Source organism: Bombyx mandarina, chromosome 06 (assembly GCF_030267445.1).
Source record: "Bombyx mandarina strain Sakado chromosome 06, ASM3026744v2".
Lineage (NCBI taxonomy): Eukaryota > Metazoa > Arthropoda > Insecta > Lepidoptera > Bombycidae > Bombyx > Bombyx mandarina.
Window position 1 is genome coordinate 10230315 of NC_143213.1, and position 15720 is coordinate 10246034.

At 33.8% G+C, this 15720-nt stretch overlaps 2 protein-coding genes and 2 long non-coding RNA genes across 5 annotated transcripts in view; 1 reads left to right on the forward strand and 3 right to left on the reverse strand.

Moving 5' to 3' along the window:
* LOC149502829 (uncharacterized) overlaps positions 1-15720 on the reverse strand; it is a 510125-nt gene that overhangs the window by 263181 nt on the left and 231224 nt on the right. The gene's annotated exons all lie outside the window — the stretch shown is intronic.
* Positions 3471-9734, reverse strand: LOC114246499 (solute carrier family 25 protein Shawn). 2 transcript variants are annotated; one of them, XR_016323218.1, is made up of 10 exons: positions 9472-9734; positions 9044-9201; positions 7776-7938; positions 6814-6936; positions 6150-6248; positions 5700-5806; positions 5526-5607; positions 5087-5294; positions 4856-4951; positions 3471-4731 (listed from the first exon to the last, which is right to left on the reverse strand). XR_016323218.1 is itself a non-coding variant. In XM_028179038.2 (9 exons), the coding sequence occupies exons 1-9, from the start codon at positions 9560-9562 to the stop codon at positions 4677-4679; spliced, it is 1086 nt and encodes a 361-aa protein (XP_028034839.2). In that variant the 5' UTR covers positions 9563-9734; the 3' UTR covers positions 3471-4676. The 2 variants fall into 2 exon arrangements, 1 of the variants encoding a protein (XP_028034839.2); XM_028179038.2 differs by lacking the exon at positions 4856-4951.
* On the reverse strand, positions 11729-13378 carry LOC149502834 (uncharacterized). Its single transcript, XR_016323219.1, has 2 exons — positions 13072-13378; positions 11729-12737 (listed from the first exon to the last, which is right to left on the reverse strand). It is a non-coding gene; the product is annotated as an uncharacterized LOC149502834 (long non-coding RNA).
* Men-b (NADP-dependent malic enzyme b, mitochondrial) overlaps positions 15546-15720 on the forward strand; it is a 33115-nt gene continuing 32940 nt past the window's right edge. The window contains exon 1 of the mRNA XM_028179023.2: positions 15546-15720. Within this exon, the coding sequence (XP_028034824.1) occupies positions 15692-15720 (29 nt within the window). The 5' untranslated portion in view covers positions 15546-15691.

A 15720-nucleotide genomic window follows, 5' to 3' on the forward strand; every position in this document is an offset into this window, starting at 1 on the left:
ACATGATGGGCCTAAATTAATAATACTAAAGGAATGATCTTTTGGCGATCGACGCGAGAAGCGAAGTTGGGTCAATTGTTTAATTTCTTGATTTGTAAATCAAGAAATTAAACTGTAGTGATTAAAAATTGTAGTGATTATTCAGGTTTAAACGTGTAATCACTGGTTATTCATTGTTTAGCATCTGTAAAAGTACACAAATGTGAGAAAATGAAACAAAGTCACTGAACGTGGATTTTCGGGTTTTTTTCAAAAAGTCCACTGCAGTCTCAGTAAATAACCACAATTTTACGGAGGTTTTATTTCATTCCATTTCATCTCGTTTCATTTAATTACATCTTAATTGATTTCAACCTCAAGTAAATCAACTTCACCTCATTTTATCGGTTTTACGTTTCGCTTCATTTTTATTTTATTGCATAGATGGGTGGACGAGCTCAGAGCTCACCTGGTGTTAAGTGGTTACCGGAGCCCATAGATATCTACAATGTAAATGCCACCCCATAGGTACACCTTGTACGATTTCATTAGAAAAATTGGTTCCCGCCTGCGGGATTCGAAAACCGTTGCATCGCTTGATACGAATTCATCGCAGGTCTTATCCTTTTTATATTATTTTCATATTATTTTATATCAAAGATTAATGGATGAATGGTTTGATACTTTCGCCTTTCCTGTTGGATGAATGCAACTACTACTAGTGAAAGTCATGCAAATAAGTAATAAATTGTCAAGAGTTACGTACTTTCCAAATTTTTTAATTTCTCGAAGAGAGTGAAAGATAAATTTACATTTACTTAGGTCCATTTTTAACAAAACCAAAAAGTATATGTACTGACATACGATTTAAAAAACATGGTTCAGATTGACCCAGAATGCACTTATAGGTCAACGGCTGAAGTATACAATCGAGGGGTTACTATCAAGATAAACTGGTGAGTACACTCAAGATAACTGTACAGGTGTTTTTATTTAATTTAAAGATATTAAAAAAAAGTTTAATATTTACTGACAATGAGTGAATTAGAATATCTGGAGGAACGTGGAAGTGTACTAGCAGTGGAAAATAACCTTGGATAGATTTTTTGACGCTTATATTGTGGGCGGAACGGGCAACGGTTGAAAAACACGTGATTCGTTAAACCAATCGGCACGCATTTTGCTTTTCGTCATACGCAACAATTTGACGGCTGGACTTGTTTGCATAGTGCGAGTTTTTTAACGTTCTCGATAGCGTAAAACATAACCCAATTTTGTATACAGTTGGAACAGCGTCCCTAGCGGCAAACGTACGCAAACGATCCCATTCCATACAAATATGAGCTAACTTTTACGCTATCGCGAACGCTAAAAAACTCGCACTAAGCACACTGGTCAGTTTACTAAGCTACGAAAGCGTAAGCATTAAATTGTACATTTTAATGTCTCTACGAAATCTATCGACAATTTGTAATCTCAATAGATTATTTATAAGCTAACGGTTCCTACAAATATCCAATGACATTGAGGATTTTACCTCTACACTGAAAACAATGGCATCAGAAGAATTGAGTTTAGAACCAACACCTATTATATTATTACTCGTTTGCATTTTCTGGATTACTTCTTTTGTAACCAAGCTGAACGATTTTAATAATATTAATGAAATAAGACCATCGGCAAAAAATTAGGCTTAGTTTTCTGCTGGAAAGGAAAAAAATTACCAACAGTAAAAAAAATCATTTCAATTTCCATGTATTTACAAATTAACAATATATATACATAAGACAATGGCAGTTTTGTTGATGTTTTACTTGCAATCAACAATTTAAAATAAACAATTTAAAATAAAAAATATCGCGATAACTTCCTTGCTTTCCAAGGTGATGGAGCGAATAATAAATATACAACTCCTGAAGTATCTGGAGGATCGCCAGCTGATCAGTGACCGACAGTACGGTTTCCGTCACGGTCGCTCAGCTGGCGATCTTCTTGTATACCTTACTCACAGGTGGGCTGAAGCCTTGGAGAGCAAGGGCGAGGCTCTTGCTGTGAGCCTTGATATCGCGAAGGCCTTCGACAGGGTCTGGCATAGGGCACTTCTATCGAAGTTACCATCTTACGGAATCCCCAAGGGTCTCTGCAAGTGGATCGCTAGCTTTTTGGATGGGCGGAGCATCACTGTCGTTGTAGACGGTGACTGCTCTGATACCATGACCATTAACGCTGGCGTTCCACAAGGTTCGGTGCTCTCCCCCACGCTTTTCATCCTGTATATCAATGACATGCTGTCTATTGATGGCATGCATTGCTATGCGGATGACAGCACGGAGGATGCGCGATATATCGGCCATCAGAGTCTCTCTCGGAGCGTGGTGCAAGAGAGACGATCAAAACTTGTGTCTGAAGTGGAAAACTCTCTGGGGCGAGTCTCCGAATGGGGTGAATTGAACTTGGTTCAATTCAACCCGACAAAGACACAAGTTTGCGCGTTCACTGCGAAGAAGGACCCCTTTGTCATGGCGCCGCAATTCCAAGGAGTATCCCTGCAAGCTTCCGGGAGTATCGGGATACTTGGGGTCGACATTTCGAGCGATGTCCAATTTCGGAGTCATTTGGAAGGCAAAGCCAAGTTGGCGTCCAAAATGCTGGGAGTCCTCAACAGAGCGAAGCGGTACTTCACGCCTGGACAAAGACTTTTGCTCTATAAAGCACAAGTCCGGCCTCGCGTGGAGTACTGCTCCCATCTCTGGGCCGGGGCTCCCAAATACCAGCTTCTTCCATTTGACTCCATACAGAAGAGAGCCGTTCGGATTGTCGATAATCCCGTTCTCACGGATCGCTTGGAGCCTCTGGGTCTGCGGAGGGACTTCGGGTCCCTCTGTATTTTGTACCGCATGTTCCATGGGGAGTGCTCTGAGGAATTGTTCGAGATGATACCAACGTCTCGTTTTTACCATCGCACCGCCCGCCACCGGAGTAGAGTTCATCCATACTACCTGGAGCCACTGCGGTCATCCACAATGCGTTTCCAGAGGTCTTTTTTGCCACGTACCATCCGGCTATGGAATGAGCTCCTCTCCACGGTGTTTCCCGAACGCTATGACATGTCCTTCTTCAAACGAGGCTTGTGGAGAGTATTAAGCAGTAGGCAGCGGCTTGGCTCTGCCCCTGGCATTGCTGAAGTCCATGGGCGACGGTAACCACTCACCATCAGGTGGGCCGTATGCCCGTAAAGGGAATTAAAAAAAAAAAAAAAAAAAAAAAAAAAAAAAAAAAAAAAAAAAAAAAAAAAAAAAAAAAAAAAAAAAAAAAAAAAAAAAAAAAAAATTTTTTGTTCACTGTCAACACTGTCGTCTCAGTAAAGATTTCTCGCAAATCACTCGGGACGAAGATAGAGCTTTTTTGTTCTAAATTCAGTGTGAGTTGTTAGGTTTCAAAATGTTAAGTTTTGATTTGATGTTCTGAACTTCATATTACGGTGTATGTCAAAATAATATTAATTTACATTTAATTAAGAACAGTAGAAGAATTTACATCATATTAAAATACAAATCGTATTTATTTAGTTATACCCTAGAAAACACAACGTGAATGCCTTGTCTTGTTTTGATTTCTATGACACTTGTCCTTCGCATTTGCAAATTAGAATTTTTGCTTGTACAAGCGGTAGGCAGCGGGTTGGCTCTGCCCCTGGCACTGCTGAAGTCCATGGGCGACGGTAACCACTCACCATCAGGTGGGCCGTATGCTCGTCTGCCTACAAGGGCAATAAAAAAAAGTACATTGTGGAAGTAATTTGTGAACATAATGTATCCACTAAGTATTTCACAAGGAAAAGTGGTACCTGCCTATGGGTTGGATTTCAAAACATTACCCTTTTGAGTACATTATCCTTTATTAGGTCACGAAGACTGAATTAAAACAAGTAACTGGAATTAGAATTAAAAAGGAATTACTAGTGTTGTTGTTACTATTTTAGGGTTCCGTCGACAAATCCTTACTGCATTTTTTTTCTCTATATAGAAATCAAAATTTCGTTATTGTTAGTCCCTCCGGAGGTCACAACTATTTTGCTCTGAAATTATTGGCCATATAAATGCGTAGTTTTGAATTTACATGTTTTTTTATATACTGTAACATATTTCTATACAAAATACGAGTAATTAACGATGACACTCCATTTTAATTCAAAGATAAAATAAGTATGAATGTACATAGATACGTCAGATAATTCATTATAATTTTCCCGAAATGTATTATTGCCTTTGAATATTGACTGTCAACGTTTATCTTAATTACGGAACCCTTCATCGTTCAGCACACGGCCTATTTTTTTTGTTAATGTAGATGTGTATACTAGTACACGGCCTTCTTGGTGTTTCACAGTAGGAACCCATAGTCTGCCAGTGCCAGTGCGAGCTCACAACACGCCTTACCAACTTTTAGTTTACCGTGATCAATAAGATTTGTACATTAATGAAAAATAATAATAATAATAATACATGTCTATATTATAACTGATGTCAGCTACGCTGATGACCATCGCACAAAGCATCCCTTTGCAATTGTATGTTTAGCTAATTTAAAAATAACAACGTGGTAACATTGTATTGATGAACTAGATCTAGTTCAATATCACAACAATTGTAAAACTTTACTTCTGTTTGTAAAATTTTAAATTCAAAACTTTTTTTTCATGAGTATCCACTGCTGGTTGTTGATTGACTTATTATAACAATATCTTGGTGCCTGAGAAAAAAAAAAGAAAAATAATTTTATTGTTTTGTAAACTTTCTTCAAACAATGAGGATATTATGAAATGATTTTAAAAAAAATCGGTTTCCTAAATTGAGCAACAAAAAAAAATGCTAACCGTTTCTTTTAAATTATATAGATGTTATTATTTCTTAGGAAAACCAACCAGTTACATAATTAATTAGATTTAATGATTTCAACTTCAATTCCGTTTCTGGAATAAAATAAACATTTAAAAAAGCACACAAACAAAAATACAAATAGCTAACAAAAAAATTAAAAAATAGACCTTAACAGTTTTTGCATTACTTTTAAACTAAACCACTGCAATACTGGGGTCAAAATTTACCTTTGCAATTTCTCCTTATATTTCTGCGAATTGTATTTCTGGAAGAACTGCTTGCCGTATTCGAACGTTGAGATCATGATTGCACAAGCGGGCGCCACTTTAAATATTCGAGGCATGAGACCGGTGAACAAACCTTTCAGACCGTGATTCTTGTATATGTTTCTGACAATGTCTGTCATATTCGAAGCTCTTTGTTGGACTTTACCATCTGTAAATATCAATGAAAACGTAGAATTCGTACTGTAAAACATATATATATATATACAAAGCAAAGAACATACGATATATACAGAATAGTACCTACTCTCCCTTCTGGATTATTGCCATTTAGTTTTAATTCACAAAATTTTATTTCTTATGTATAATTCTTAAATTAACAAAATTTTTACTGTATCATTTCGGTCCTTGTGTAAACACTATCAAATATAATTTAACGAACCTGTATATATCTCTTTCTCCCCTAATTCTATTTGTTGATGTGTTTTTACTACGTCAAAAGGAAGGGTTACAAAGGCCGCGATCTGAAAAATAAAATTCGCATAAATTCGGGCAAACTGATTAACGTTTAAGAATTGAATAAATGTTTTATGAAAATTAAGGTATATGTACTCACACTGCCAGCTACCGAGCCACAGAAAAAATTAAAAAGAAACGAATTTTTTTCTGAATCCGGTTTATTGAACGCTCTTTTCGTCGATTCGAAAGTAGTCCAGTATATTCCTAGAACAAAATCATGAACGTGTACTAAAATATATAAAATAATAAATGAGTAAAATATATTAAAAAAATCGGATCTTGGTTGGATTAGAAATGGCTTATGCAATGAGGTTAGTTTTTATTACTTAGTAAAGTACCAAAGAGCCAGCTCTCATTATAGTTTTCACATTTGGTAATCTTCGTTTTATTTTTATTGTCTTTTTAGGCCGACCGGCATACGGCCCACCTCATGTATGTGGTAATCGTCGCTTATGGACATCAGCAATGCTAGAGGCAAGAACAAAGGCGGTGCTTAGTATTTAGCAGTAAAAAAATGATTCATGATCCAAAAAAAATCTATATATACCTGAGAATGGGACATCCCTTAACAGTGTTGATCCTAAGCCTCGGAAAAGTCCTCCATAGCCTTCATATTTTATGACTTGCCGTAATGCCGACGTAATTTCTGTAAAAAAACGGTTTTTCTTCTTAGCTTTTATAGGCACTACAAAAAAAACTTACTCAATCCTCTTTATATTAAGATTTAATTATTGAGATTCAATTTAAAATCACTTCTTCCACCCATAAAAATTAACTAATAGTGGTAAAAGTAAGCTGGATATTTGTTATTAGAAATCAAATTCGAGTTCCGTGTCAGCAGGTGACTGACTTGTATCTCAGGATGAGTAATTGCATTCTGATTGCTCATCGCTCCAGTGATCACATAAAACCAGGTGAATTGTGAACTTCTTCATTCATATATACAATAAATAAATAAATAACTTATGATTACCAGTAATATCTATGAGTTGTGAGTTCGTCTGCGAAAAATCTTTTTATGAGAAGAAATAAAACACTTAAATTTGCCTAAATAAATAAAATACTCAAGCCAATAAAGATCTATTCAGATAGATATTTAGAAAACACTTGGTTAATAAAGGTAAAGAAACTACTGTATCACTCAGTAACATTACACTTTTATCCAACAACAACTCTCTTTACTCCCATTCCAAAATATTACATTGCCTTACCTGAATATGTCAAGTGTTTTGATTGCATTTTTGTTCTAATTAGTTCTAAAGGACTGACTAATGTGACCGCAGTGATCCTTGCTGTTGCTCCTGCTATTAATGGAATCCACATAGGTTGACCAACTGAAAAATATTTCTTATTTCATTTTAAGTTGTGAAAATTTTAAATATGAATTATATAAATATCTAGGACCATTCACATTATATAATGAAAGGTTTTATATTAATCTTCTACTGTAAACTATAAAAGCGATTCTCTACTTAATTATGAAATAATTCAAGGACTTCTGTTCTCTTGGCTGTTTTGAGATAAACTGTATTGATTAATCAATCATTTTGATAAGATAAAGAATCACATCTCTTGTAACTCAGAAATATAAGAGCCCTTAAATATGAGTTAGTCATACTTAAAAGCACCATTACAAATTTGTCTTATCATTATTTTGTTTACAACATAACTGTAAAGTTCATGATGTAACCCCACTTTCAAATTTTATTATTTCAAGTAATTATAATGAACATCCATGGTTGGTATTATAAAATATGTACATTTAAATAATAATTTATAAGTACTTCTACAGCTCATGCAATACTTATCTACGACAACAACTACTACTATTGACATATCACAAACGAAACAGGAAACAGAATAAATAAAATGAATCAGAATCTTAAAGTATCAGTTTCAGATTATAGGTGAATTTCAACCATTGAACGCACACTAGTTATATTAGTTAGACCATCTTTATCAGTTTGCAACATATACCATAGTGTATGGTATCTGAAAGTATGTGTTGCTTTTAAATTCGAAAATGAACTGAAGGTGAATGAGAATAATTTAATACTACTGCTTCTATTACTGCTATTAACTGACAGCACCTAAATTATAGTTTGACAAGATAAAATGTATCCTACTCTTCATTGTTACTTTACGCTATCAATATTAATGGATAAAGACTTACACTCTCCAGTCATTTTATTGTGCATTGTCTTCATTCTATATCTTAATTGTTCATATGATACAAAGTAGATCATAGTGCATGGAACTGCTAATACCAAAGTGGGACTTAAGCCAGACCATAACGCTGGTACTCCTTCTAATTTAGCTATTTTGTAGAAAGCATCCTGGAATTGAAAAAATTAGGTTTAATTGTAGTTTTTGCATTCTATTGGTGTGCAAATAAGAGAAACAATTAAAATAATTACAATATAAAATAAAAGAAAGACCACTCCATTTATTTACATTATAATCATATCTTTATTTTACTGTCATTCATAAATAAACAAACATTGGTGTGATAATTTTATTGTAATAGAATATGTCTGCAGGGGCTTGGCTCTGCCCCTGGCATTGTTAACTGCCATCCACGGCATACCGTAACCACTTAAGTGGGCCATATGCTCGTCTGACTACAAAGGCAATAAAAAAATGGTAACAAACCATTTATTCTAATATGGTTTACAGTGTAATTTAGATAACCTTAATAATTCTGGTATTAGAAGTATGTCACATATTTTTAATTGGTGTATCAATACCTGACATGTTATGGTACAGCATTCATTATAATTTTTATCAATATCTCATATAACAGTGCATAAAATATTATGGTTTTGGACAAAATTCTTGTTATAGCAATTTCAATTACTAAAATATATCATCAGTCAGCTTAAGTACTTTTTTATTGTGTAAATGAGTAAACTATCTGACAACTCATCTAGTTTTAAGTGGTTATTGAGCTTATAGATATAACAAAGTGAAAGCCACCACTCACCTTGGAAATTGGAGACTAATGTCTCAATTGTTGTTTGTTTAATTTTTATGAGACAACATTATTCCTTCATTATAGAAGTAATTCTTAAACATGTGTCAAGTACGTATTTCATTAGGAAAATTGGTATCTGCCAGTAAGAGTAGAACACTGGCATAGTTGCATCACTTGATGCAAGTATACCTGGCACGATAATATTATTTAGGCCATAATGACTTCAACTTAAAATTTATTATTGGAAAACCTTTTATAATTCCCAAGAGCATGTACAAGGCCAGTTATTAAATTTTATTCAAATTTTATTTACACAATTTTATTAACTTTAGAACAGGTGTATTTTCTTATTTGGTGAACAAAATTCATAGTATTCGTGCAATGCGGTTTTTGTTTTTAGACAAGAAACAAAAAGGTTCATTTTTTTATTAAAGGAACACATTAACTTTATTTGATATTGTACTTACGAAAGTCCCATGGAAATGGACTCTTTTCGGTACCCAAGCAGTTTCACCACAAGGACATAAATGCTCCATTAAGCCATTGCAATAAAGATAACACTTATTTGAGAGTAAAGCCTTCTGTTGCGCCTGTAGTCTTATTTTTACAACATCTAATGGTGTCACTGCAATATGAAAACATAGTATTCTAAAATAGGTTTAAAAGAGGTTCGTAGTGTAAGTGTATCGTTTAACAATTTTGTGATAATTAATATTGTACCTGTAATCTTAAATTTACCCGTGACTCCTTTAACAGCGGGCATAAATGTAAAATGTATAAATTACAAAATCACAGAACCCAACGAGCATTATTGTAATAAATAATGAAAAAAAATGGCAAGTATGAAACAACTGAACTTCCAAAACAAATCAATTTATATATCATCACAACTTACTAAACAACGAGGTTATAAGAGCGCCGGAACATGCCGATGCCATTTGTTGAAGTGGAGTAATCCGAAATTGAGGATCGTCTTCCCGGATCATGGCATCAGATTTAGTCCTCACTTAGCCACCTTATGTTTTATACATACAAACAGCACAATTAACTATTGTTCAATATTTGTTTTCCGTCATTTGACTTTTCCTACGGTATCTATTCTTTATTCACAAAACACAACCCACATTTTTCTCAATTTCTTCAAAACTTCATTACGGTACATAATAGGGATGTAAACCGGTTCGAAGAAAACCAGAGAAAAACCGGTTTTTATACATACCGATAAATACCGGTTTTTATTTAAGTATATTTTTTTTATTTTTGATGTTAATGCACTGTCGATTGCACCTATAATTGAGGTGACATCAGCCATGAACTTTTGTCAATTTGTCAATGTTTTGTATTGATGATCACTTTGTTGGTGCAACTTAATAAATAAATAAATAAATAAATAAATAAATAAATAAATACCGGTTTTTTACGCTTTACATTTACAGTTCACACCAGTGCTACCAGATTAAATATACAAGCTACAAATATAAAAAAACCGTGTTTCAGAATCAAATTACCGTGCATTACATTTAAAAACTACAGTGCAATAACCACAATATGGTTGGTAGACTTTTAGCGTACGAAATGAGGACTGTGACCCAAATATCCACATATCTGCACCCAACACTCAGAAATGGCTTTCGCCAACCAGAGCACATGTTGTCTGCAAAAGAGATGGTGCATCGTGAACCGGGGAATCTTCTTGAAGAATTTTCAACTCTCGCTTTATCATCGGAACAGCCAGAAAAAACACACAAACAATTTTAAAATGCTTGGTATTCTGGATTTTTTGCATTCGCGAAAACGGGATATTCCGAATGCCACGGCGGCCGCAGTGAATATAGTGCGAATGTATATTGAGACTGAAGCCGCCACAGTAAACCACACCGAAATTGCTGGCACGTGCTAACATCCAGAAGGAGCAGGCTTCTGAATGACGCAGTGGACCAACTATGCCTCTTGCATCAAAATTTTGATTTAATACAATAGTATTAAATAAAAAATAAAATGCTTTTTATTATTGGATAATATATATATGATCATTAAAAGCCTATATAAAATATGCTCACCCAATTAATTGTATGAAGAAAACTCTTCGTTTGTACGTAAATTTGTTATATTTAGTGATTATTTAGCCTTTATGGAAAAAACCTAAAAATACCTAAAAAAAACCGGTTTTTTGAGAAAAAAACCGGTAATAAACCGGAGCCAGAAATGGGGTTGGCCGGTTAAAGCTTTTCTCAGATGTCGCCAGCGTAGCTTGTTCCCTTGTCACAGAGAGCCGCCATTTTGTGTGTTTTGCGTTCGTGATATTTCAGCATTTTGTGACTTTGATACGGTTCTTATTACTTTCTAAGTAGTGCTAAACAATTTTACAACATGTATTCCTACTGGATAGTTAAAGAATTAAAGGAGGAGTTGAGAAAACGTGGTGCATCTTTACGAGGAAAAAAAGTGGATTTTGTCGAAAGGTACAATGTTGATGTTTTATTTTAACTTAGAAAACTTCTCTCAAACTGTTTCCGGTAGCTATTATAATAATAATATTAAATTGTGTACCTTAGGAACTTTATTCCTTGTAGCATGTGCAAAAAGAATTGCTCATATTACACACATTACCTACCAACTAATGTGTTATTTTACTTTTTTCAGATTAGAGCTATATGACCAAAATTTTAATTTTTGAAACAAAATGAAAAAATTGCTCTAGCAAAATATGCTAATATATACGATTTGCTAGTGGAGCCATGTGGCATTTTCATTAGCCAAGAGCGCCCATATCTTGCTGCATCTCCTGATGGTGTGTTGGGCGAAGAAACTATAATTGAAGTGAAATGTCCATACGCTAGCAGAAAACATGAAATAAATATAACAACGGTGCCTTACTTAGAATAATGTAACGGGATATTGTCTCTAAAAAAAACCTGCCCATATTATTATCAAATCCAAGGGCAGTTATACTGCTCAGGCAAAACATACTGCAACTTGGTCATTTACACCTACAAGGACATCAAAGTGATTTATGTTGAAAAAGACAATAATTTTATAAATAATATGTTAAATAAATTAGATATCTTTTATGAAAATATTTTCAAAGAAGCATTGTATGAAAAATATCTGTGTTATAACTATACACACTTGTCGAAATAAAAAATCAGGAATATTTTTAATTATTTTTATTGACATTTCCTTCTCTAAAATTACATAACATTACACATATGAAATTAATCGTTCTATGTGAACCCTCTGACTAACTAATTTTTGATCTATCTTTAACTGAACACCTGGGATTTGTGATTTACCTTTTAAAAAAGATGGGATATTTATACTAATTCCTTTAGAGGCAAACAGATCCTGTACATTAAAACCTCTGTCTGCCATAATACTATCTCCATATATTTTTATGTTTATAAGAACTAAATGACGCTTTTTGAGCATCAGGTTGACTAGGCTTCTGTATGCCTATTTCAGTCCCATCTATAATCACCCTTGTGGAGGGAAAATGTGTTCTAAAACAATTAGGCATATAATAATTTACTAAGCTGGCTAGGCCGAATGTCAATTAGGCTCTAGATATCACTGACAAAATTTATCCATGTTACAACAATATTAGACACTTCAGTTTTACTTACACCGAAAATTTTACTTAATTCAAAATCTGTTGTGTTTCTTCTAAGCTTAATTAGTAACATTAAAAATTGATCTTCTATTGATATGCCAACCACTCTACTCCAGCAATATTTGCCATTGGCAAAAGTGTGATTAAAACTAATGAAAACTTAGATGCTGTTTCCAACCCGGTGTAGTATTGCACTGTCTCATCGTCTGCAAGTAATAGCTCTGTAGAGAACAATCTTAATATATTGGATGTTTGAGTTCCAATAGTAATATGATGCCTTGTAATTGTTTCATCTATACTAGAGTTATTATTTTCTATTAGAATTTCTTGAGAGACATTTGAATCAAAATGCAAATTGCTGTGTTCTTCAAGGGGTACTATATCTTCACAGTATTGGGAAGTGTTGGGCAGGCTAAAAAGTTGTTTTTTAAGGTTACGGGTTTGTAACCTTTATTCTCTACTTTTTGTTTCTTCAGAAACTGGTTTCATATTCCATGAAAATATAGACGGTACAGCACCTTTCTTCAGATATTTATGTTAATGTTTGACACCTACAACACAAAAAAAAACATTTAAATATACTATCACAAGGAAACCTGACCATAGTTTCAAAATATTTGTTATTACAATGGATGCAGCGATTTAGATAGAACTTTCAATAGTAACAACTGATAATGAACAACAGCTCATGAGGAATGTGTTTCCTCCAGTCTGATTTTGTATTTGTTAAAAGGTTCCTTATAACATAAATCTACTTGCAAAATATGTTAGCAACTAATACTTAGTGTGCCTAACTAATTATTATTGGTTTTTTTTTAATAAGAGAACAAAGATGTGTGCTACACCTAGTCATGCATTATAAATATTTGACAGAAAGAAGCATACCTGTGTATTTGCTAATGTTTTCATAGTAAGATTCCACAAAGTGTTTACGACATAACCTCGAACTTTTTGTGTGAGTACTTTTTTCGCGTCAAATGGCCTTTAATCACAGTCTTCCAATTTTCTTGTCCTTCGGGAATTGATGTACTCCAATTTCTGAGCATATTGGCACAAAACAACGCGTCATTGTGTTTAAAATAATTTTTAATCAAAAATTCCAATACAAATATTGAATGTTATGGGAACAATGCACACCAGCGCCACTTTGACAGTTGCCAACCCCATTGTAATCGGTTCACATCGCTAGTACATAAGTGTATAATCTATGATTAAGTAGATAAACATAGATTAGTCATATTAGCGTAATAGGCTTTTTTTCCAGCTGGAAAGGCAAAAGTGTCATATATAAGTTTACTGGTGGTAGGACCTCTTGTGAGTCCGCGCGGGTGGGTACCACCACCACCCTGCCTATTTCTGCCGTGAAGCAGTAATGCGTTTCGGTTTGAAGGGTGCGGCAGCCGTTGTAACTATACTTGAGACTTAGAACTTATATCTCAAGATGGGTGGCGCATTTACGTTGTGGATGTCTATGGGCTCCAGTAACCACTTAACACCAAGTGAGCTCGTCCACCCATCTAAGAAATAAAAAATAAATAAAAAATGGGATGAAATATAACTTCAGTAAAATGGTGGTCATTTACTGAGACTTTTGAGTGGACTTTTTGGAGGATCCCGAGAAGTTACGTCTAACAGCTTTGTTTTATTTTACCAGATTTGTGCACTTTCACAGATACTAAACAGTTAATAAACCACCGTTATTACGCATTTAAGCCCGAAGAGACACTAAATAGACAAAATAAAACAAATCACACAACTTCACTTCTCGCGTTTCCGCCACAAAGTCTGATCAAAAGTTATAGTTTTAGGTAAATTACTTCTTAAATAATACACCAAAGTTTACTCTATTGTCCAACACTATTTTCTACTTGCCCTGATAAAACTGGAAAGGCTTCCGGGTGGCTTTGTAAATTTGGCCTCCCTTTTTTGATATTTGGATTTTTTTATATTTAATTATTTGTTCGTCGTTTGCTCGTTAATGTTCGAATGTAAAAATTGTTTGTTCGTCTGTCTTTTATTTATTTATAATTAATTAAACAAATGATCACCGTTAAGTGGGCCCCCTTTACTAGATATCTTTATTTTTATCGCTCAGATTAATTCACTTTGATCAATTATCGTTTGTTCGACAACTATTAGTGATTGTTCGATCATAAAAACAATTAAATTCCTAATTATTAATTATTTTATATCTAGCAAACCATCACCTCACGCCTAGATTGCGCATGCGCTGGTTTTGTCAGTTAGCTGGCAATGGCCATATTTACTAGCGTTTTGTTTACACGTGCGTTTATGTCTGTTTAATTATTTCATAATATGTAGATCAAAAAAATATTGAAAACTTCAACAACAAAAAAACAAAATGTGTGCAATTCACACGTGGTAGAAGTGAAACCTTCCAAAATTAAAATACAATTATCCTAAACGTCTTAAGTATATGTAAAATTTTGTCATTAGTAAATAATTGTAAGGTAGCGCCCTCTGTGAATTGATATTTTAATTTCACGTATAATCCTAAATTAAAATTCACTACAAGAGCTTTCATTCACACGTTAGTATTAAAAAAATCTCACAGATGGCGCTGTATTAAATAGTATGTATATTTCTGTCTCATTCTTTGCTGGCTTCATCCTACACATTTTTGTATTTGTGTCTCTTACCTGTCGTTTTTTCCGTTGCATCCGGTTTGAAATTGCAACGATTCTAAAGAAGTTTTCACTTCAAAAATGTCAGTGAATTGAATGAAACGGTCGTTATGGTACGATTAGCGCGGTTTTAATAAATTCAGTTATTTTTAATGATATTGAATATTAACAAGCACGTTGAAATTTCAGTGATTTCTAATAATTTTTAAGAATATTTTAGGAGTACAACTTTCGTGTTAAAATGATACTATTCATTACAATGCAATAGGAGATAGTTATGATACTTGTATATATATAAAATGAATTGCTGTTCGTTAGTCTCGCTAAAACTCGAGAACGGCTGGATCGATTTGGCTAATTTTGGTCTTGAATTATTTGTGGAAGTCCAGAGAAGGTTTAAAAGGTAGATAAATATGAAAATGCTTGGAATTAAATAAAAATAACAATGATGTTTAACTAAGGTGGCGTGAGGTGATAGTTTGTTTATTAGATTTAAAATATTTAATAATTGTGAATTTAATTTTTTTTTGATCGAATAATCACCAATAGTCGTCGAACAAAAGATAATTGATCAAAATTAATTAATCTGAGCGATAAAATATAAATATCTTGTAAAGGGGGCTAACATAACGGTGATCATTTGTTTTTTTCGTTTATCTATACTACTTAGTTTCTAGTATCTAATCTATGAACAGTCTTCTTATTTCAAATTACTAATCTATGAAACAGTCCGACTGCCACTACATGGAATGGAGGGCGTTATTTAATTTTATTTAAAAATAGCAAAAAATTCATTTCGGGTAACGGGAAGGTCTCGCGTTTGTTAGTGATTTGCATTTATATGAAAAAAAATATTTGAAATGTTTTCCAGTGTGTCCAGGTCGTTATT